General features: G+C 39.0%; 2 protein-coding genes across 5 annotated transcripts in view; one reads left to right on the top strand and one right to left on the bottom strand.

Moving 5' to 3' along the window:
* ARL13B (ADP ribosylation factor like GTPase 13B) overlaps window positions 1–7,486 on the bottom strand; it is a 71,787-nt gene extending 64,301 nt beyond the window's left edge. For 3 of the 4 annotated variants that reach the window (XM_015080848.3, XM_015080865.3, XM_015080857.3), the window contains exon 1: window positions 7,132–7,485. In XM_015080848.3, coding sequence (XP_014936334.2) covers window positions 7,132–7,190 — 59 coding nt within the window. In that variant the 5' untranslated portion in view covers window positions 7,191–7,485. Of the gene's footprint in view, window positions 1–7,131 lie in introns of all 4 variants that reach the window. The other variant, XM_027077580.2, reaches the window with a different exon arrangement.
* Window positions 7,487–12,738: 5,252 nt separating this feature from the next.
* The window catches only part of PROS1 (protein S), a 69,015-nt gene continuing 66,170 nt past the window's right edge, over window positions 12,739–15,583 (top strand). Inside the window, exon 1 of the mRNA XM_027077579.2 lies at window positions 12,739–13,025. Coding sequence (XP_026933380.1) covers window positions 12,950–13,025 — 76 coding nt within the window. The 5' untranslated portion in view covers window positions 12,739–12,949. The remainder of the gene's footprint in view (window positions 13,026–15,583) is intronic.

The raw sequence follows: 15,583 nt of genomic DNA, 5'->3' as shown, positions 1-15,583 counted from the left end.
TAAAACGAAAATATAGAATTTTCAGTTGATAAAGTATTATAATGGATTTAATTTATATTAATCTTCACATAAAAGTAACCGTTCAATCATAGAGAACGTAATCACAATTATTTATCTTCTTACACCAAACTGACTAAAGTTTTCTAAAGAAGTTTACATGCCCAAGTTTTCAAGGAAATAATTAATGGTGAGAAAGATTTTTAAAACTGAAGCAATTCTGAGTAAAAAAAAAAAAAAAAAGTAGGGATTAAGAGTCAAAAGCTTGTTTTATATATTTAATCTCAGAGTCTCTTTGTATGTAACAGATAAATAATTTGATATGTCAGAAATATAAGCAACATAATACTGGGCTTTTGAACTCAGATTCAGAAAATACTTGAATTATTAATCTTCTCTGAGTGATTTTATTGTGATCATTTGAACATCTACAATTCTAAACTTCCTGATCTATCAACTAAGGAGACGATGCCTCAAATGAGATAATTACATAGAAACTATTTCTAACTTCAAAAATATTTTGCAAGTCAAAATAAAATATTTCAGTAAAACACTAAAAAAACCTGACACATCAAATTGATATTACTGAAAATATTTGGAACCACATAAAGCAAGTTCCAAAGTTAAAAAGTAATGTAGACACATGTAGGAGAAGACACGTGGGAACATTATTTTATGATAAATGTACAAGAGAAAGAAAAAACCTACCACAAAAAAAATTGATACAATAAAAAATATTTACCAAAAAAAAAATTATGGCGTGATTTTATTGTACAAGTGCATTATTTGCTGACATTTTAATTCAAACTGTGGAGTTCAGGATAATATTACATCAAAATCACTACCTAAATTTATGGAGCATTAGTAAATAGCAAGAGGACCAAACTTGAGATCATATGCTAACTCTGAAATCTTAAGTCAAATTCTTAGTGTCAATTTATTCATTCCTAAAATATAAAGAGGTAGAATACAAATGTCTCTAAGTCCTTTTTATCCTAAAATTCTAAACTTCGTACTGAGGATAAACAAGAAGCCGTAGGGGTTTAAAAAGAAATGTGAAACATTCCAGTTCTGTGTACAGCACATCAGATAATCCTTGCTAATCTGTATGTACAGCTTAATTAACAAATTAAAAACTCAGCAATTTCTATAAATGGCCTAGGATTTATAGTTATATTTTTTTAAACCAAAAAACATGGCTATGTACGCCTTACCAAACACCACGGTGATGTACAGAAAGCATTAATCTGCAGTGCTTACTGTAACATCTGAGTCTCTTCCTTTAGACTTGGCCAAATGAATGACAATTTACTAATAAATCTGCGGTAAAGCTTAGATAGGCTGAATTGTGACAACAAAAAACACAGGTGGACAAGAAACTAATTCCAGCTAGTGGTTACCTCTGGGGATGGATTGGTAGGAGATGAATAGGATGTAGGGAGCTTCAAAGATTTGTTATCTATTTTTCTTTAGAAAAAAAGCAGAAATGTGCTAACCAAAAGTTAATACTTGTAAAATCTGGGTGATAGGCACATGAGTACCTAGTATATTTTTCTTTTTGTTTACATTAATAGTAAAAATACCTTTAATTTATTTTTTAATGTTTATTTATTTTGAGAGAGTGTGCACATGTGCACACGCAGGGGGAGAAGGGGCAGAGGCCAGGCAGAGGAGCGGGGAGGGGCGGGGGGAGTAGCATAGAGAATCCCAAGCAGGCTCTATGCTGTCAGGACAGAGCCTGTGTCGCAGGGCTCAATCCCACAAACGGGAAGATCCTGACCTGAGCCGAAAACAAGAGCCAGACGTACAATCGAATGAGCCATCCAGGTGCCCCTACCTATTTTTTAATTATAATATTATATAACTCTTGTTGCCAAATTTTTTTCATTTAAATTGATATTAATTTTCTGCTTCTGTTAGATGAGCCACTTCTGAATTCATGCCCATGGGAAGCTTGGGAAGCACAAATTTCTTCAAGATCCAGGCAAAATTATACCGCTTCCAAAATCCTGCTTTCTATTCTTGCTAAAAATCTTGGAAATCGTCTTTCAATTCTTGCATATTCTATCATATTTTATATGCACTAATACCAAGATGGTAAATAATAGGCATTTAAAATATGTAAATGATAATATGTAAGGGTAAGGACCTGTTTACAAGGTCCAGAATATACTGACCACCATGGCTTGGGGTCTGTATCCAGGACAAAGCCTGTTCCCTATACACAAAATAAATTTCAGTAGAGTTTTAAATGTTAAAAATTAAAATATGAACATATTAGAAAAAAGGTGTAGGTGAATACAATCTTGGATACATATAATGGAATATAATCTAATTATTACACTGAAAGAGTGGTGCATTTAAATAAAAAATTTTTTTTAATTTTTTTTTAACACTTATTTATTATTGAGAGACAGAGACACACAGAGCATGAGCAGGGAAGGGGCAGAGAGAGGGGGAGACACAGAATCCGAACGAAGCAGGCTCCAGGATCTGAGCTGTCAGCACAGAGCCTGATGCAGGGCTTGAACTCACAAACTGTGAGATCATGACCTGAGCTGAAGTCGGACACTTAACCGACTGAGCCACCCAGGCACCCAATAAAAAAAATGTTTTTAATGGTTATGCTTCAAATGCCACCAAAAATTTACAAATACAACAAATCAAAAAAATATATCTGCAATATATACTACAGAGAAATGGTTACTACTGTATACATTTAAAATCTGTTTTAGAAAATTCAGTAAGAAAATGCACTTGCCTCGATAGAAAAATAGAGAAGGAAATCGTTGGGAAATTCCCAAAACAAGAAATACAAAAGTCCAAGGGAAAAAACAATTTTACTAGGAACTCAGAAAATAGAAACTAAAAGCAGATAGCATTTCCCCCTATAACTTGGAAAGAACAAGTGATGACTCTCACTTTTTGAGGGGAAAAAGGCACTTTTATATACTTCTGGTAGGAGTAACAAGAGATTTTCTTTAAAGCCTTGCTGAAGAGCAATTTGGCAACAGATATCAAATACATTAAACTTTTTCATACCATTTGATCTCAAATTCCATTTCTAAAAATATTTATATAAGGATGCCCACCCAAGCACTGCTCACAATAGTGAAATATTTTAAATATCCTAAATATCTAATAACAGGAATGATTAAACATTCTTTGGTGAATGTATAGAACACACTATTCTGCTTAAAAAGATGAGAAACGTGTAATGTTGCAAAAAGATGTTAATTATGATTAGAACAAAAATAAATAAAAAGCTGTGAAACAGCAACTCTATTATCTATTGTTTAAAAATTCACACATATGGAAACTATCAACAAAACAAAAAGGCAAAGAATGAGAGAATATATTTGCAAATCATACATCCAATAAAGCATTAATATCCAAATGTATAAAACTTAGGAGAATATACAGACACAACTCAAAAAAAGAAAAAAAAAAAGCAACCTGATTAAAAAACAGGCAGAGGACGTGAACAAGTATCTTTCCAAAGACAACTACAGACAGACAACAGGCACATAGTGATGCTTAACATCACTAATCATGAGGGAAATGTAAATCAAAATTATAATAAGATATTACCTCATACTGGTCAGACTGGCTATTATCAAAGAGACGAAAAATAACAAGTGTTGGTGGAGATGTGGTGAAAAGGGAAATCTCATACACTATTAGTGGAAATGTAAATTGGTGCAACCACACCCATTATGGAAAACATATAGTATGGAAGCTCCTCAAAAAATTAAAAATAGAACTACCATATGATCCAGCAATTCCACTTCCGGGTATCTATCCAAAAAAAACAAAACTACCAATTTGAAGAGATATATGCACCCCATGTTCACTGCAGCATTATTTACAATACACAAGATACGTAACCAACCCAAGTGTCCATTAATGGACAGATTTAGAAGAGGAACTATATAGATATGCAATGGAATGTTACTTGGTCATGAAAAAGAATGAAATACTGTCATTTACAACAAGGATGGACCTAGAGGGTATCACGCTAGGTGAAACAAATCAGACAAAGACAAATATCATATACTTCATTTATATGTGGAGTCTAAAAAACAAATAAACACACAAACAAAACAGAGACAGAGGCAAGAAACAAACTTGGTTACCAGAGTGGGGAGAGATGGTGTGCAGGTGAAATAGGTGAAGGGGATTAAGAGATACAAACTTCCAGTTATAAAATAAATAATTCATGGGGATGTTATATACAGCATCAGGAATACAGTCAATAATACTATAATAACTTTGTATAATGTCAAATCATAATTACACTTACCATGGGGATCATTTGATACTGTATAAAAATATTGAGTAACTATGATATACACCTAAAGCTAATAAGATATTGTATGTCAATTACACTTCAATAAAAAGAAACTTTACAGATATGTAAGAGATTCTACACCAAAATGGGAATCTTTGGGTATGAGATTGAGGGTAACTAATATCTGCCACTTTTTTGCTTAGCCATCCATGCCATCAAGCCATCCTAGAGGGCCAGTGAGAAGAGCTGAATAAACATTTCATTACAAAACATGGGTAAGTAGAGACAAATACAAGGTGCAAAGCAAACACAATGAAAGGGTAAAGAATCTAGCTGGAATGCAAAGACAGTTTCCTGAAAGAATTGCCCAACTGACAAGTGAGGAATGATTAGGAACAGCCAAAAAAAAAGAAGGGCATTTGGTGAGGTATGGAGGGCTAGAGAACTTAAGTACCCCAAAACTGGCACAACAGAAGGAAAAAGGAAAAAGACCACTGGCATCAGTGTAGAGAATCAATCAGAAGGGAACAGTGGAAAGACTGTCAAAGACATCTGGGGGAGAAATAATGGAAAGTATAGCTAAAACAGAGGAGTGGGTATGGAAAGGCTAAAAGAGTGTAAGACATATCAGTGGTATTAAACAGGTAGAAACCAAAGGACTTGATGATTTGAGAGAACAAAGCACAAAGAGGTATCTAGAATCACTCTTGGCTAGATTTGGGTAGGGATTGAGGATTCTTGTGGAACAGGATAAGTCTTCAAGCAGTAGAGGAGTCTTTGCTGGAAATATGAACTTGAGGTCAATGTTTAAGTAGCCGCTGAAGTCTCTGTGTGGTGAAATTGCCCAGGAAAGGAGAATATACGGAAAAAAGAGAGAGTTGAACACAGAATCCTGGGGAAGACTTGAGAGTGAGATGAAGAAAGGCTAAATGCCAAAAAGAGACAGAAAAGACAACAGATAGAAAGGTAAAAATTTTTTAATTCAGAAAAAATAAAATCAGAGAATTTCAAGAAGAGAATGGTCTTATGTGTCAAATGATGCCAAGAGATTGAAAAGAATCCATTGGATTTAATAACCAGGCAGCATCTGGTGTAGCAGGAACAACTTCTGGGCAGAAGTCTCCTAATGTAGGAAGTTAAGGAATGCATGAGAGGAAAGGAGTTAAAGTGTCAGAGACAGGAATCCATAGCCAACTCTTCCATCTGGAGTGAAGGGAAAAAGCAACCATAGCTGCAGGGACAGAGGGTTGTTTATCATGGTGGGCACAGAATGATGGCTTCCCCACAACGTCCACATCCTAATCGCTGGAACCTGTGAATATGTTACCCTACATGGCAAACCGATTTTGCAGACACAATTAAGTGAAGGACCTCTTATGGAAGCTTATTTTGGGATGGCCCAATTCAATACAAGAGTCCTTATAAAAGGGACTCTTAAATGTCCTGGTAAAAGATCAGACAAAAGAGATGTTATGCAATTGGCTTTGAAGATGGAGGAAGGGGGCCACAAACCAAGGACAGCAGGCTACCTCTTCCCAACCCCCCCACCCCCACCCCGCTTCCCACCCCTCTGGAAAAGGCAAAGAAAAACAGATCCTCTCATAGAACCTCCAGAAGGCATGCAACCCTGCTGACCCATTTTAGACTTCTGACCTCAGAAGTCTAATGCAGGATAATAAATTTGTGTTTTAAGTCACTAAGTTAATAGTAATTTGTTACAGCAGCAATAGGAAACATTTGGTTTGGGTTGTTTTTTTAGGTAAGAGAGGCTTGCGCATGTTTGGCACACTAAAGAAAACAGATCAATGCTATGAAGACAAAAGAGAGACTTTGTATTTTTGACAATAAAATTTAACAAAAAATTTTGGGGTAAAAGTTTAGGTTTATTCTTGTATCCCAAAAGTCTTCTCTGTGATCTCTGACAAAATGCTGAATAACTGAAGCTCACTAGGAAATGGGAAATCACAAGAAAATCAAAACTTTGTTATAATTTACTCTTGGTCTAATTCCAAAGTCAACATTATTTATAAGGAGTAACAAATTTAAGGTTTCTTTATAGGGTAAGCCTAAAAAAGTGTCATTTTCACGGACTCTTTCCTAGCACGGTACCTGGCACATGGTATTTTCTCAACAAATGAATGAATATCAAGTAGCAGGTGCTAAATATTAATACATCTAGCATTCCAAAATGAAAGGTTAAGAAGTGGACTTTTTCAACTAAAGGCTTAACTAGATGTTACATGAAAATTGAAGCTACACTACAGTTAGGAAGACACTTTCCATCAGCTATTCTCACTTAATACAACACTCTTAAGGCACAGAGATTATCACCCCCATTTAATCGATGACAAAGGAGGGGCCAAAGTGGTTAACTCATGTAATCATTAAGCAGTGGAGCCAGATTTCAAACCTAAGTCCTTAAAACAGTGAGTGAGTGTGTGTGTGTGTGTGTGTGTGTGTGTGTGTGTGTTGGAAAATAATGTGTGGATGTTATGAAAACTGTATCCCATGCTTCAATGTTAAAAAAAAAAAATCCCATTACAAAAGTCAGGAAAAACACACAACGGGTAGTTTCCAACTCCATACGCAAAAGACACAACTTCTTAAGAAATTCGAACCCGTTTAAATAATAAGAGTACGCATTCTGAGAAATCTGAAATGTAACTAGGCAAAAAAGCTACCTCCTGCTCTCTCCCTCGGAGACGATTCAAACTGGGAGCAAAACCATCCCCCGCGGCCTGGGAGCGACTCTTCCCGGAGGAAAGGTGGCGCCCCAACAGGCCCCTCAGGGGGCAACTGTCCAAATCCCCTAGGGCGGCCCCGGCCAGCCGGGTGCAGCTTACCTGACGGGCTCCCGCCACCGCTTGAACCAGCTGCAGCAATTGGCCATCAGACTGAACATCCCAGGCCGCTCCTCCCAACGCCTCCCATCCGAGCCCCGAGCGAGGAAGGGCCCCTAGTTGCCCCGGGCCGAGTCCCGGCGGCCGCAGCCGTGCCGAAGCACCTCGGAGGCGGAGAAGTCTGGAGTGGGGTCGAGGTGGTCAGTCCCAGCGCCAAGTCCCGGTAACCGCGCCGGCCGACGAGCGAACAACGGCCTCCTCGCCCAGGCACAGCTTGGCCAAAGGCGCAGACACCTAGACCCGAGTAGTGTTAGCGGAGCCCCGCCAGTGAAAACCCCGCGTCGACGCGCTGACGTTTCTCCCAGGCGCGGAAGGCCCTCCCCAAGCACGGCCTTCCGCTTCTCCAATCAGCATTCGTCGGCCCGTGGTGCGGGCCGCTGAGTGGCTGAAGGGTCGGGCTCCCCTTCCCCCGGGACGGCGGGGGGCGGGGAGGTGGCGCTCGTAACTAGGCAACCGGAGCGTCCACAGATGAGTTGAAAAATCCCGGACAGATCTTGGGCAAGTCCTCTCTGTATACCCACACAAAATGTGTTGCCAGCCGAGGGTGTTGTTCCTCGTGTGTCTCTAACCCCAAATGAGATCCAGAGAGCTTACTTAGGTCTTGTGCGTGTTTTGTTTTGTTTTGTTTTGTCAAGCAGGACTGGGATCCTTTGGGACTCCGGTAGACTGACTGCACAACTGCAGAAACAATGCCCTGCGACAGTTATTATAAGTTAAGGACGAGGGGAAAACTCATTTGCTAACTATCCAATAATTCAGATGACAGTGACGTTTTAATCTCTATAATGTTTATTGCTGTTTGTTACAGAAAATGTAAAATGATATTGTGGGGGGTTATGATTTCAAAAGAAATAGTATGTTCATTGTAGGAAATGTGAAAAACACTGAAAAAAACATAAGATCAGAAAACAAGATCTCACATTCACCACCCAAAGATAACCAATATTAACATTTCAATATACTTTCTAGGATTTTTAGAAAGTATTCGGTTGCTAGCTCTTTGGTTTCTGCACGATGGAGATGATGATATGCTGTTTTTGTACTATGTCTTATTTTATTTACAAAGATATGTAATGTCTGCATTTGTTTTCATACTTGTTTGAAAAAGAAATGACAAGGGGCGCCTGGGTGGCTCAGTCGGTTAAGCGTCCAACTTCGGCTCATGTCACGATCTCGCGGTCCGTGAGTTCGAGCCCCCTGTCGGGCTCTGTGCTGACAGCTCAGAGCCTGGAGCCTGTTTCAGATTCTGTGTCTCCCTCTCTCTCTGACCCTCCCCCGTTCATGCTCTGTCTCTCTCTGTCTCAAAAATAAATAAACGTTTAAAAAATTGAAAAAGAAATGACAAGTACATTCCTGTAGGGAAAAAAATGCATGCATGGTCTGTAGGAACATGTGTGTCTATTCCGTTTCTACTTAAATAAATTTTTTCAAAACTTGGTAAGAGGAGAGAGGGCCCTGTAATGTCCAGCGTATCCAGGGGAAAAATAATGGTTTGGGACTACAATAGATTTAGCTTTAAAATTGTTCTCTGTTCTTCACTCATTCATGTAACCCTAATTCAAACTCATATACATCTCTTTCAGCTTGCTATCTCTGAACCCAAGCACCCCATCTGCCAAATGTCAATGAAAATACCTACACTGTGGGGATGCTAAGATGATGAAATGAGAGAAATAAAGCTTAAGTGCAGTTTCTAACAAATAACAGCAGATTTTGAAGTTGGTGTTGCTTGCCTAATAAACATTTATGGCACATGACCTCCCACCTCTTTCTCCAAATTGGTAGGACCTTGTTTAGTATTTTTATTGTCCTAACTTGATAACTTCAGTTTTGTTTCCAGTCACTGCAGGCTGCATGACCTCTACTGGTTTTCCTAAGTGAACCTGCCCTTCATGCCAGATGCTTCCTCTGCCTGGACTGTCCTATCCAGAAACAATAATACTTCTATTCTACAGTGCTAATGGAAAAGTTAGATTATACTTTCATGAATTTTCTTTTCTCACTGTTATCTGTTTCCTCTCATTTTCTAATATCTGAAGGTATCTACCTTATCTTGTCCAAGGTTAACCACTTTCCTGCAACTTTGACAAACATTACTTCTCAACTTTTCTGAAATCCTGTTCCTTTGATTATTTATTTTTTAACATTTCATTTATTACTTTTGAGACACAGTGAGAGACAGAGCATGAGTGAGGGAGGGGCAGGGGTGGGGGAGACAGAATCCAAAGCAGGCTCCAAGCTCTGAGCTGTCAGCACAGAGCCTGACATGGAGCTCAAACTCATGAGCTATGAGATCATGACCTAAGCCAAAGTCCAAAGCTTAACCAACTGAGCCACCCAGGTGCCCCTGATTATTCTTGATCCAACATGTGAAATACATCCCTCCCCATTTTATTTTCCTAGACCTTTGGCTATAATTTCCAGGTGGAGAAGGGGTAAGAAGGCAGGGCAGGAAAGATCCACAATTTCCCCTTAGCTATGAGCCAGGTTAGTTCTCTTCTGATGACTCTACTTTCACAGCCTAACTTTTTAAACTGGTAGTTTACCACTAAAAGCCTAAAGCACTATTTTTTTTTTTTTCTCTTCCCTCTTTTTATCAATGTACTGTGTTTGGGCTTCTGCTTCATCAAACTATGCAAAGCACATTTTTAAATGTAACCTCTATCTTCCTAATTACCAAGTCAGTTCTCATTTTCTTTTTTATTACTTAATACATTTAATACAGTTAACTCTTTTAAAACTCTTTCCTCCTTTGACTTTTCACAATTACATACTATTCTGGTTCTCTTCTGATCTCACTGGTCACTCTTCCTTCAGCTTCCAATATGTATTCTCCAGGATCTGACCTTATCCTTCTACTTTCCTTTTTTCCTTTTTTAATTTTTTAACATTTATTTATCTTTGAGAGACAGAGAGAGACAGAGAGTGAGTGGGGGAGGAGCAGAGAGAGGGAGACACAGAATCTGAAGCAGGCTCCAGGCTCTGAGCTGTCCGCACAGAGCCCGATGCAGGACTTGAACTCACTGACTGTGAGATCATGACCTGAGCCAAAGTCTGATGCTCAACCAACTGAGCCACCCAGGCGTTCCCTTCTACTTTCCTTTTCAAAAACATGTTCTCTTAAGGGTGCCTGGGTAGCTTAGTCGGTTAAGTGTCCAACTCTTGATCTCAGCTTAGGTCATGATCTCACGGTTCCTGAGATCTAGCCCCACATCCGGCTCTATGCTGACAGTGAGAAGCCTGCTTGGGATTCTCTCTCTTTGCCCCTCCCCTGTTCCTTCTCTCTCTCTCTCTCTCTCTCCCTCCCTCTTTCTCTCTCTCAGTAAACAAATAAAAAATAAAGAAAAACATGTTCTCTTGACGAATCCAATTACTTACTTCTGTACCTGAAGGGACTTACCATGCAGGTGTTTCTTCAGCATTTCTGGAACTGTACTCAACACTCTTCCCCTCCCCCCACCCCCAAATATACTCAACCTCAGCTCTACTTCTTGTCTTCCCTGAGAATGATACATTACCAAATATTTCTGGTGTCACATATAGATGGTCAGTTAGTCAACTAAATTGAGTACTATTTTTCAATACCGTAAGTGGTTTAGTAGACATACGCACTGCATACTATTTCCAGTTTTCATTTCCTTTTCCTTTTACAAGCATATACGATAGTTATTCCTACCCTTTAGAAGTCATGCAACTTGCTTTGTCCAGTGAAATTGAGTGAAATGGTAATTGTGGAAGACTATGTTGTTAACTTTGAAGTATTATGAAACCCAAACAGCGTGGAATGCTGAGCCAACACATGGAAGATGTCTGTCTAGAAAGTCCTGCAGTGAACTTTCCATAAGCAAGAAGTAAACACTTAATCACTTACCTTAAGCCACTGTATTTTCATGACTATTTCACCATAGTGTACTCTAGTGTATTCTTAATAATGAAAACTATCTTGCTGTCATGATTCTAGCTAAGACTCTTATTTCTTCTCCCAGAGATTATTTAGCAGCCTAAATGTTACTTGATTTCTTTTTCCAGCTTTATTGAGGGATAATTGACAAAATTGTAACATATTTGAAGTGTACAATACGATGATTTAATATATGTATACATGGTAAAATGATTCCTACAGTTAACACATCCATCACCTTACATTGTTAACCTTTTTTTTTTTTGAGAACACATTTAAGAACTACTCTCATAGCAAATTTTAGTATATAATATAGTGTAATTAACTATAGTCACCATGTTGCACATTGAATTCTCAGAACATATTCATCTTATAACTAAAAGTTTATATACCCTTTATCAGTGTTCCTCCGTTTCCTTACTCCTCAGCTCCTTTATTTCTATGAATTTTCTCTTTTTTAATTTTTTTTTTTAAAGATTCTACATATAAGTGATTCAGTACAGTAGTTGTCTTTCTCTGTCTGGGTTATTTCACTTAGCATAATTTCCCAAAAGGCATCTCATATAAATGTGAGATATCTATTATCTATCTATCTCTATCTCTATATCATATGTTTTCTTTATCCATTCATCCATTGATTAAACTTAGGTTGTGGTTTCCAAATCCTGGCTATTCTGAGAAATGCTGTAATGAATATGGGAGTACAGTATCTCATGATAGTGATTTCAGGGGTGCCTGGTTGGCTGAGTTGCTTGAGGGTCCAAATCTTGATTTCAGGGTGGGTTGGAGCCCAGGAGTGGGGAGCCCAGGATGGGGCGTGGGGCTCAGCGCTGGTGGTGAGGAGCCTACTTGGGATTCTCCCTCTCTCCCTCTCTCCTCGGCCACTCTCGGCGCTTGCACTCCCTCTCTCTCTCTCAAAATAAATAAATAAATACACTTTAAAATATCCTTACATTAACATTATGAAAACCCATTATTATCCCCTTTTACAGATGATACAACTGGGGCTTATAGAGGTTAAGCAATTTGCTTTAAGTTACAGAACTAGTGATAGAAGTATCGAGATTTGAATCAGGCGTTTTAGCTCCAGATGCCCCCTTAAACATTACATAACATTTCAAATGTGTATGTCTAAGCACAAAAAGTTGGGGTTATATTGCAAAAAAAACAAAACGAGCTGTCTGAAGGTGATGGAATTGATATATTTCTCATTTCCTTCTCAAAACATATTTTGCTATAGTTTTTTTTTTTACACCATAAATGCAAAAACAAAATAAAAATGTAGATGATCAAAACTATCCCATTTGTTTCCATTCTCTCTCTTCTCTGTCGCCTTCCTGGAGTTACTGGCTTCTAGGCTTGACGAATGTCTTCATCCCCAACATCAGAGTGTCTCGGCATGGTTTTTCCATCTTAGCTCGGATACCCTGTCCTCTGAGTCCTCAATGTTCCCCGGCCCCTGAGCCTCTCACCCTAGCTCGCTAGAGGTTTCCACTGCGTTTAAATTCCCTTCTCGGGCAAGTTCACATTGCGGAGACTGGGAACGAAACGCAGGAGCTCGGGAGCGGGCGAGGAAGGTGTCTCCACCGTGTTTACTAGGCCTCCAACACTCTCCCGGAGCCCTGCCCCCCAGCGTCGAAAAGCTTCCTGGAAAAGTCCTCGTTATCACTTCCCCTCTCGGGCTGGGGGCTGGGAGCGGGCGGTCCCCCCGCCCCCGGCTCCCGCTGTTCCACCGGAGCGCTCGCTCGCAGGCGCCGCCGCGCCGCAGTCCTCGGAGAGCGGCGCCCCGGCTCGCAGGTCCCCGCCGCGCCGCGCCGCGCCACGGTCCGGGTCCCCGCCCGCGCCTCCGCCCGCTCCGCGATGAGGGTCCTGGGTGGGCGCTGTGGGGCGCTGCTGGCGTGCCTCGTGCTAGTGCTCCCCGTCTCCGAGGCAAACTGTGAGTAAGCAATAGCGTCCTGTCTTCTCTCCCCAGCAGTGCCCTCTGAACCGGGAGCCCTGTAGATAGGATTTTCTCGTCTGGGGCTGCAGCCTGCTAGAAAGTTTCCAGTAAGTCCCGACAATCTCCGGGCTGATGGAGGCAGCCCGGGATCTAGCGGGCAGTGTAATGGTGGGGCAGGGGCGATATTGCCCTGCTCTGGGAGTCAAGCGCTGCCTACAGGACAGATTCAAGAACCCGGGTGACACTAAATATCAGTGAAGGAATTACAACACCTACCCACTGGCCCTCAACAGCTGAAGTTCCCAGTCAAAAGACAGGGATGAGCACCTTCCAGTATAACAATAGGGGGGAAAGGGGAACCTACTATATTTTATACCCGTTGTACAAGTGGCTGTCCCCAGGCAGCACCCCTTGTTGCAATTTACCTCCCTTTTGCAATTTCTGGACTTTGAGCTTGGTTTGCTTATCTCAACATTGACAAAACAATTGTTTTAGGATCACTGCTGGTTTGCATGGCAGTAGGCAGATGTCATTTTCTAACCTTGAAATCAAAAGGACTGTTAAATGTTGTGTTTCTCGGATCATTTTGTACTATTTTTGACACTGTCACTGATCTGAGGTCATGGCATGAATTCTTTGTGCTTTATTTTTGTATTTCCAGTTCTTTATGTTCCCACGGGTGGATTCAAGGCAGGATATTGAGTTTTCTCTGTAAAGTATATAGGGAATATTGAGGCATTTAGTACATTTTGATTGCCTGTTAATTTGTTTTCTAAAGTTTAAGCATGTTCCCTGATTAAAAATGCTTACTTGTGCTACATTTTATTCTCAGGAAATGGCATGGGAGAGATAAACTTTGAATTGCAAAAACGTTTAGGCTGCTTCAAGCTCCTGTGGAAACTTTTCAAAGATGGTAATTTTAGGAGAATTCAGTAGGAATTTACTAACATCCCACTAGTTTGTATCAGTTACTGATCAGGATGAATGAGGTATTTTAAAATTCTAGTTTACAGGTTAAAACATCATCTGTTGATTTTATATTAAAGAGCTACAATACCAGCATTTCTATTCAAACCACTGTCATTAAGCCTATATGTAGACCACATGTATGAATTTATTATTTATATGGTTCATTAGAACAATCAAATATTTGCCTGGTAACCAGAAAGAGGCAAAACTATCTTCCAACATTCACTCCTTGTCATCACAAACCCTTTCTTTCTGTAGAGATTGTTACATTTTCATTGAATCTAGATAGAGTTAAAAATGATGTGAATGTCTGTATGTATTACACACAGGTAATCAAACCATATATATGAAGAGATGCACTTGTTATATACAAACCCTGATAGAATAGAGAAATTAATTGTACGAATACATCACATAAAGAATAGTTGGCCCTATATTGCCTTTATTTTTAATAAATATGAGTAGTTTCATTGGATTAAAAATCATCTCTGGTTAACTGATGAGGAAACCAAGATACAGCTGGAATGTTTTACTCCCTAAGATTTTAAATTTGAGATAGAATTAGAACTCTAAATATTTGATTTATAATTCATTGGTTAGTCCATAGAGATATAGTTGCTATTTCAAGAAAAAGGTTTACAAATCACGGTTTTAGTTTTGAGAGTTGTTAGAAATTGTCCAGTTCAACATCTTCCTTTTAACAAGAATTTGTCAGAGATGTTAACTGAATTTGCAGACATTTGTATATACGAAAGATTTTTAATATCTCTTATATTTAGAATAAATATGAGAAAGAGAGACAGAAAAGGAGAGACAGATTTAAAATATATACTGTCTACATATTTCATCATTTGCCACTAAGCATTGTGGTGAAGAGAAATAGGAGAAAAGAGATCTTCTCTGACTAGTTTGGCCCTATCCAGAGTTCCTCTTGTAGGTGGATATAGTGAGTGTACTCTTAACATTACTGACTCATATTTTTCTTCTCCTTTTCACTCTCTTCTCTCCCTAACTATTCCATTCACTGTTTACCTCTATTCTCTTATATTCCCTTTATTTCAGAGTTTAAACTGTTGCACTGATGGAGAAACTATTTTAAGGTTGGGATGAGTTAGAGACAATTTCTGCTACAACAACCACAATACCCTTTGCCACATTCTCTTATCATCAGTTCTATGCCAGGTTACATAAGTACTGCTTCATAATAGACCTTTTCTGTCCACCACGTTCAATATCCTCTTCACACCTAAATGATCTATATTTAAATTTTCGACATATTATGAGAAAAAAATGAGAAGCTTGATAACACAGATATCAATAGTCTTTAGGTACAAGCAACAGTAATGAACTCTTGCTAACTAATGCAGAAAGAAAGAAAGAAAGAAAGAAAGAAAGAAAGAAAGAAAGAAAGAAAGAAAAGAAAATGAAAGAGAAAGAATGGAAGAACAAAAAAGGAATGAAAGAGAAAGAAAGAAAGAAAGAAAGAAAGAAAGAAAGAAAGAAAGAAAGGAAGGAAGAAAGAGCAAGCTGAGTGAATTTATTGGAAGACTACTGAATGGCATGGTGAATAACTCGGCCTACAGAAG

The sequence above is a fragment of the Acinonyx jubatus genome, chromosome C2, assembly GCF_027475565.1.
Source record: "Acinonyx jubatus isolate Ajub_Pintada_27869175 chromosome C2, VMU_Ajub_asm_v1.0, whole genome shotgun sequence".
Classification (NCBI taxonomy): Eukaryota; Metazoa; Chordata; class Mammalia; order Carnivora; family Felidae; genus Acinonyx; species Acinonyx jubatus.
Note: the sequence above shows the minus strand (reverse complement) of the source record. Positions and strands in the feature narration are given on the sequence as shown.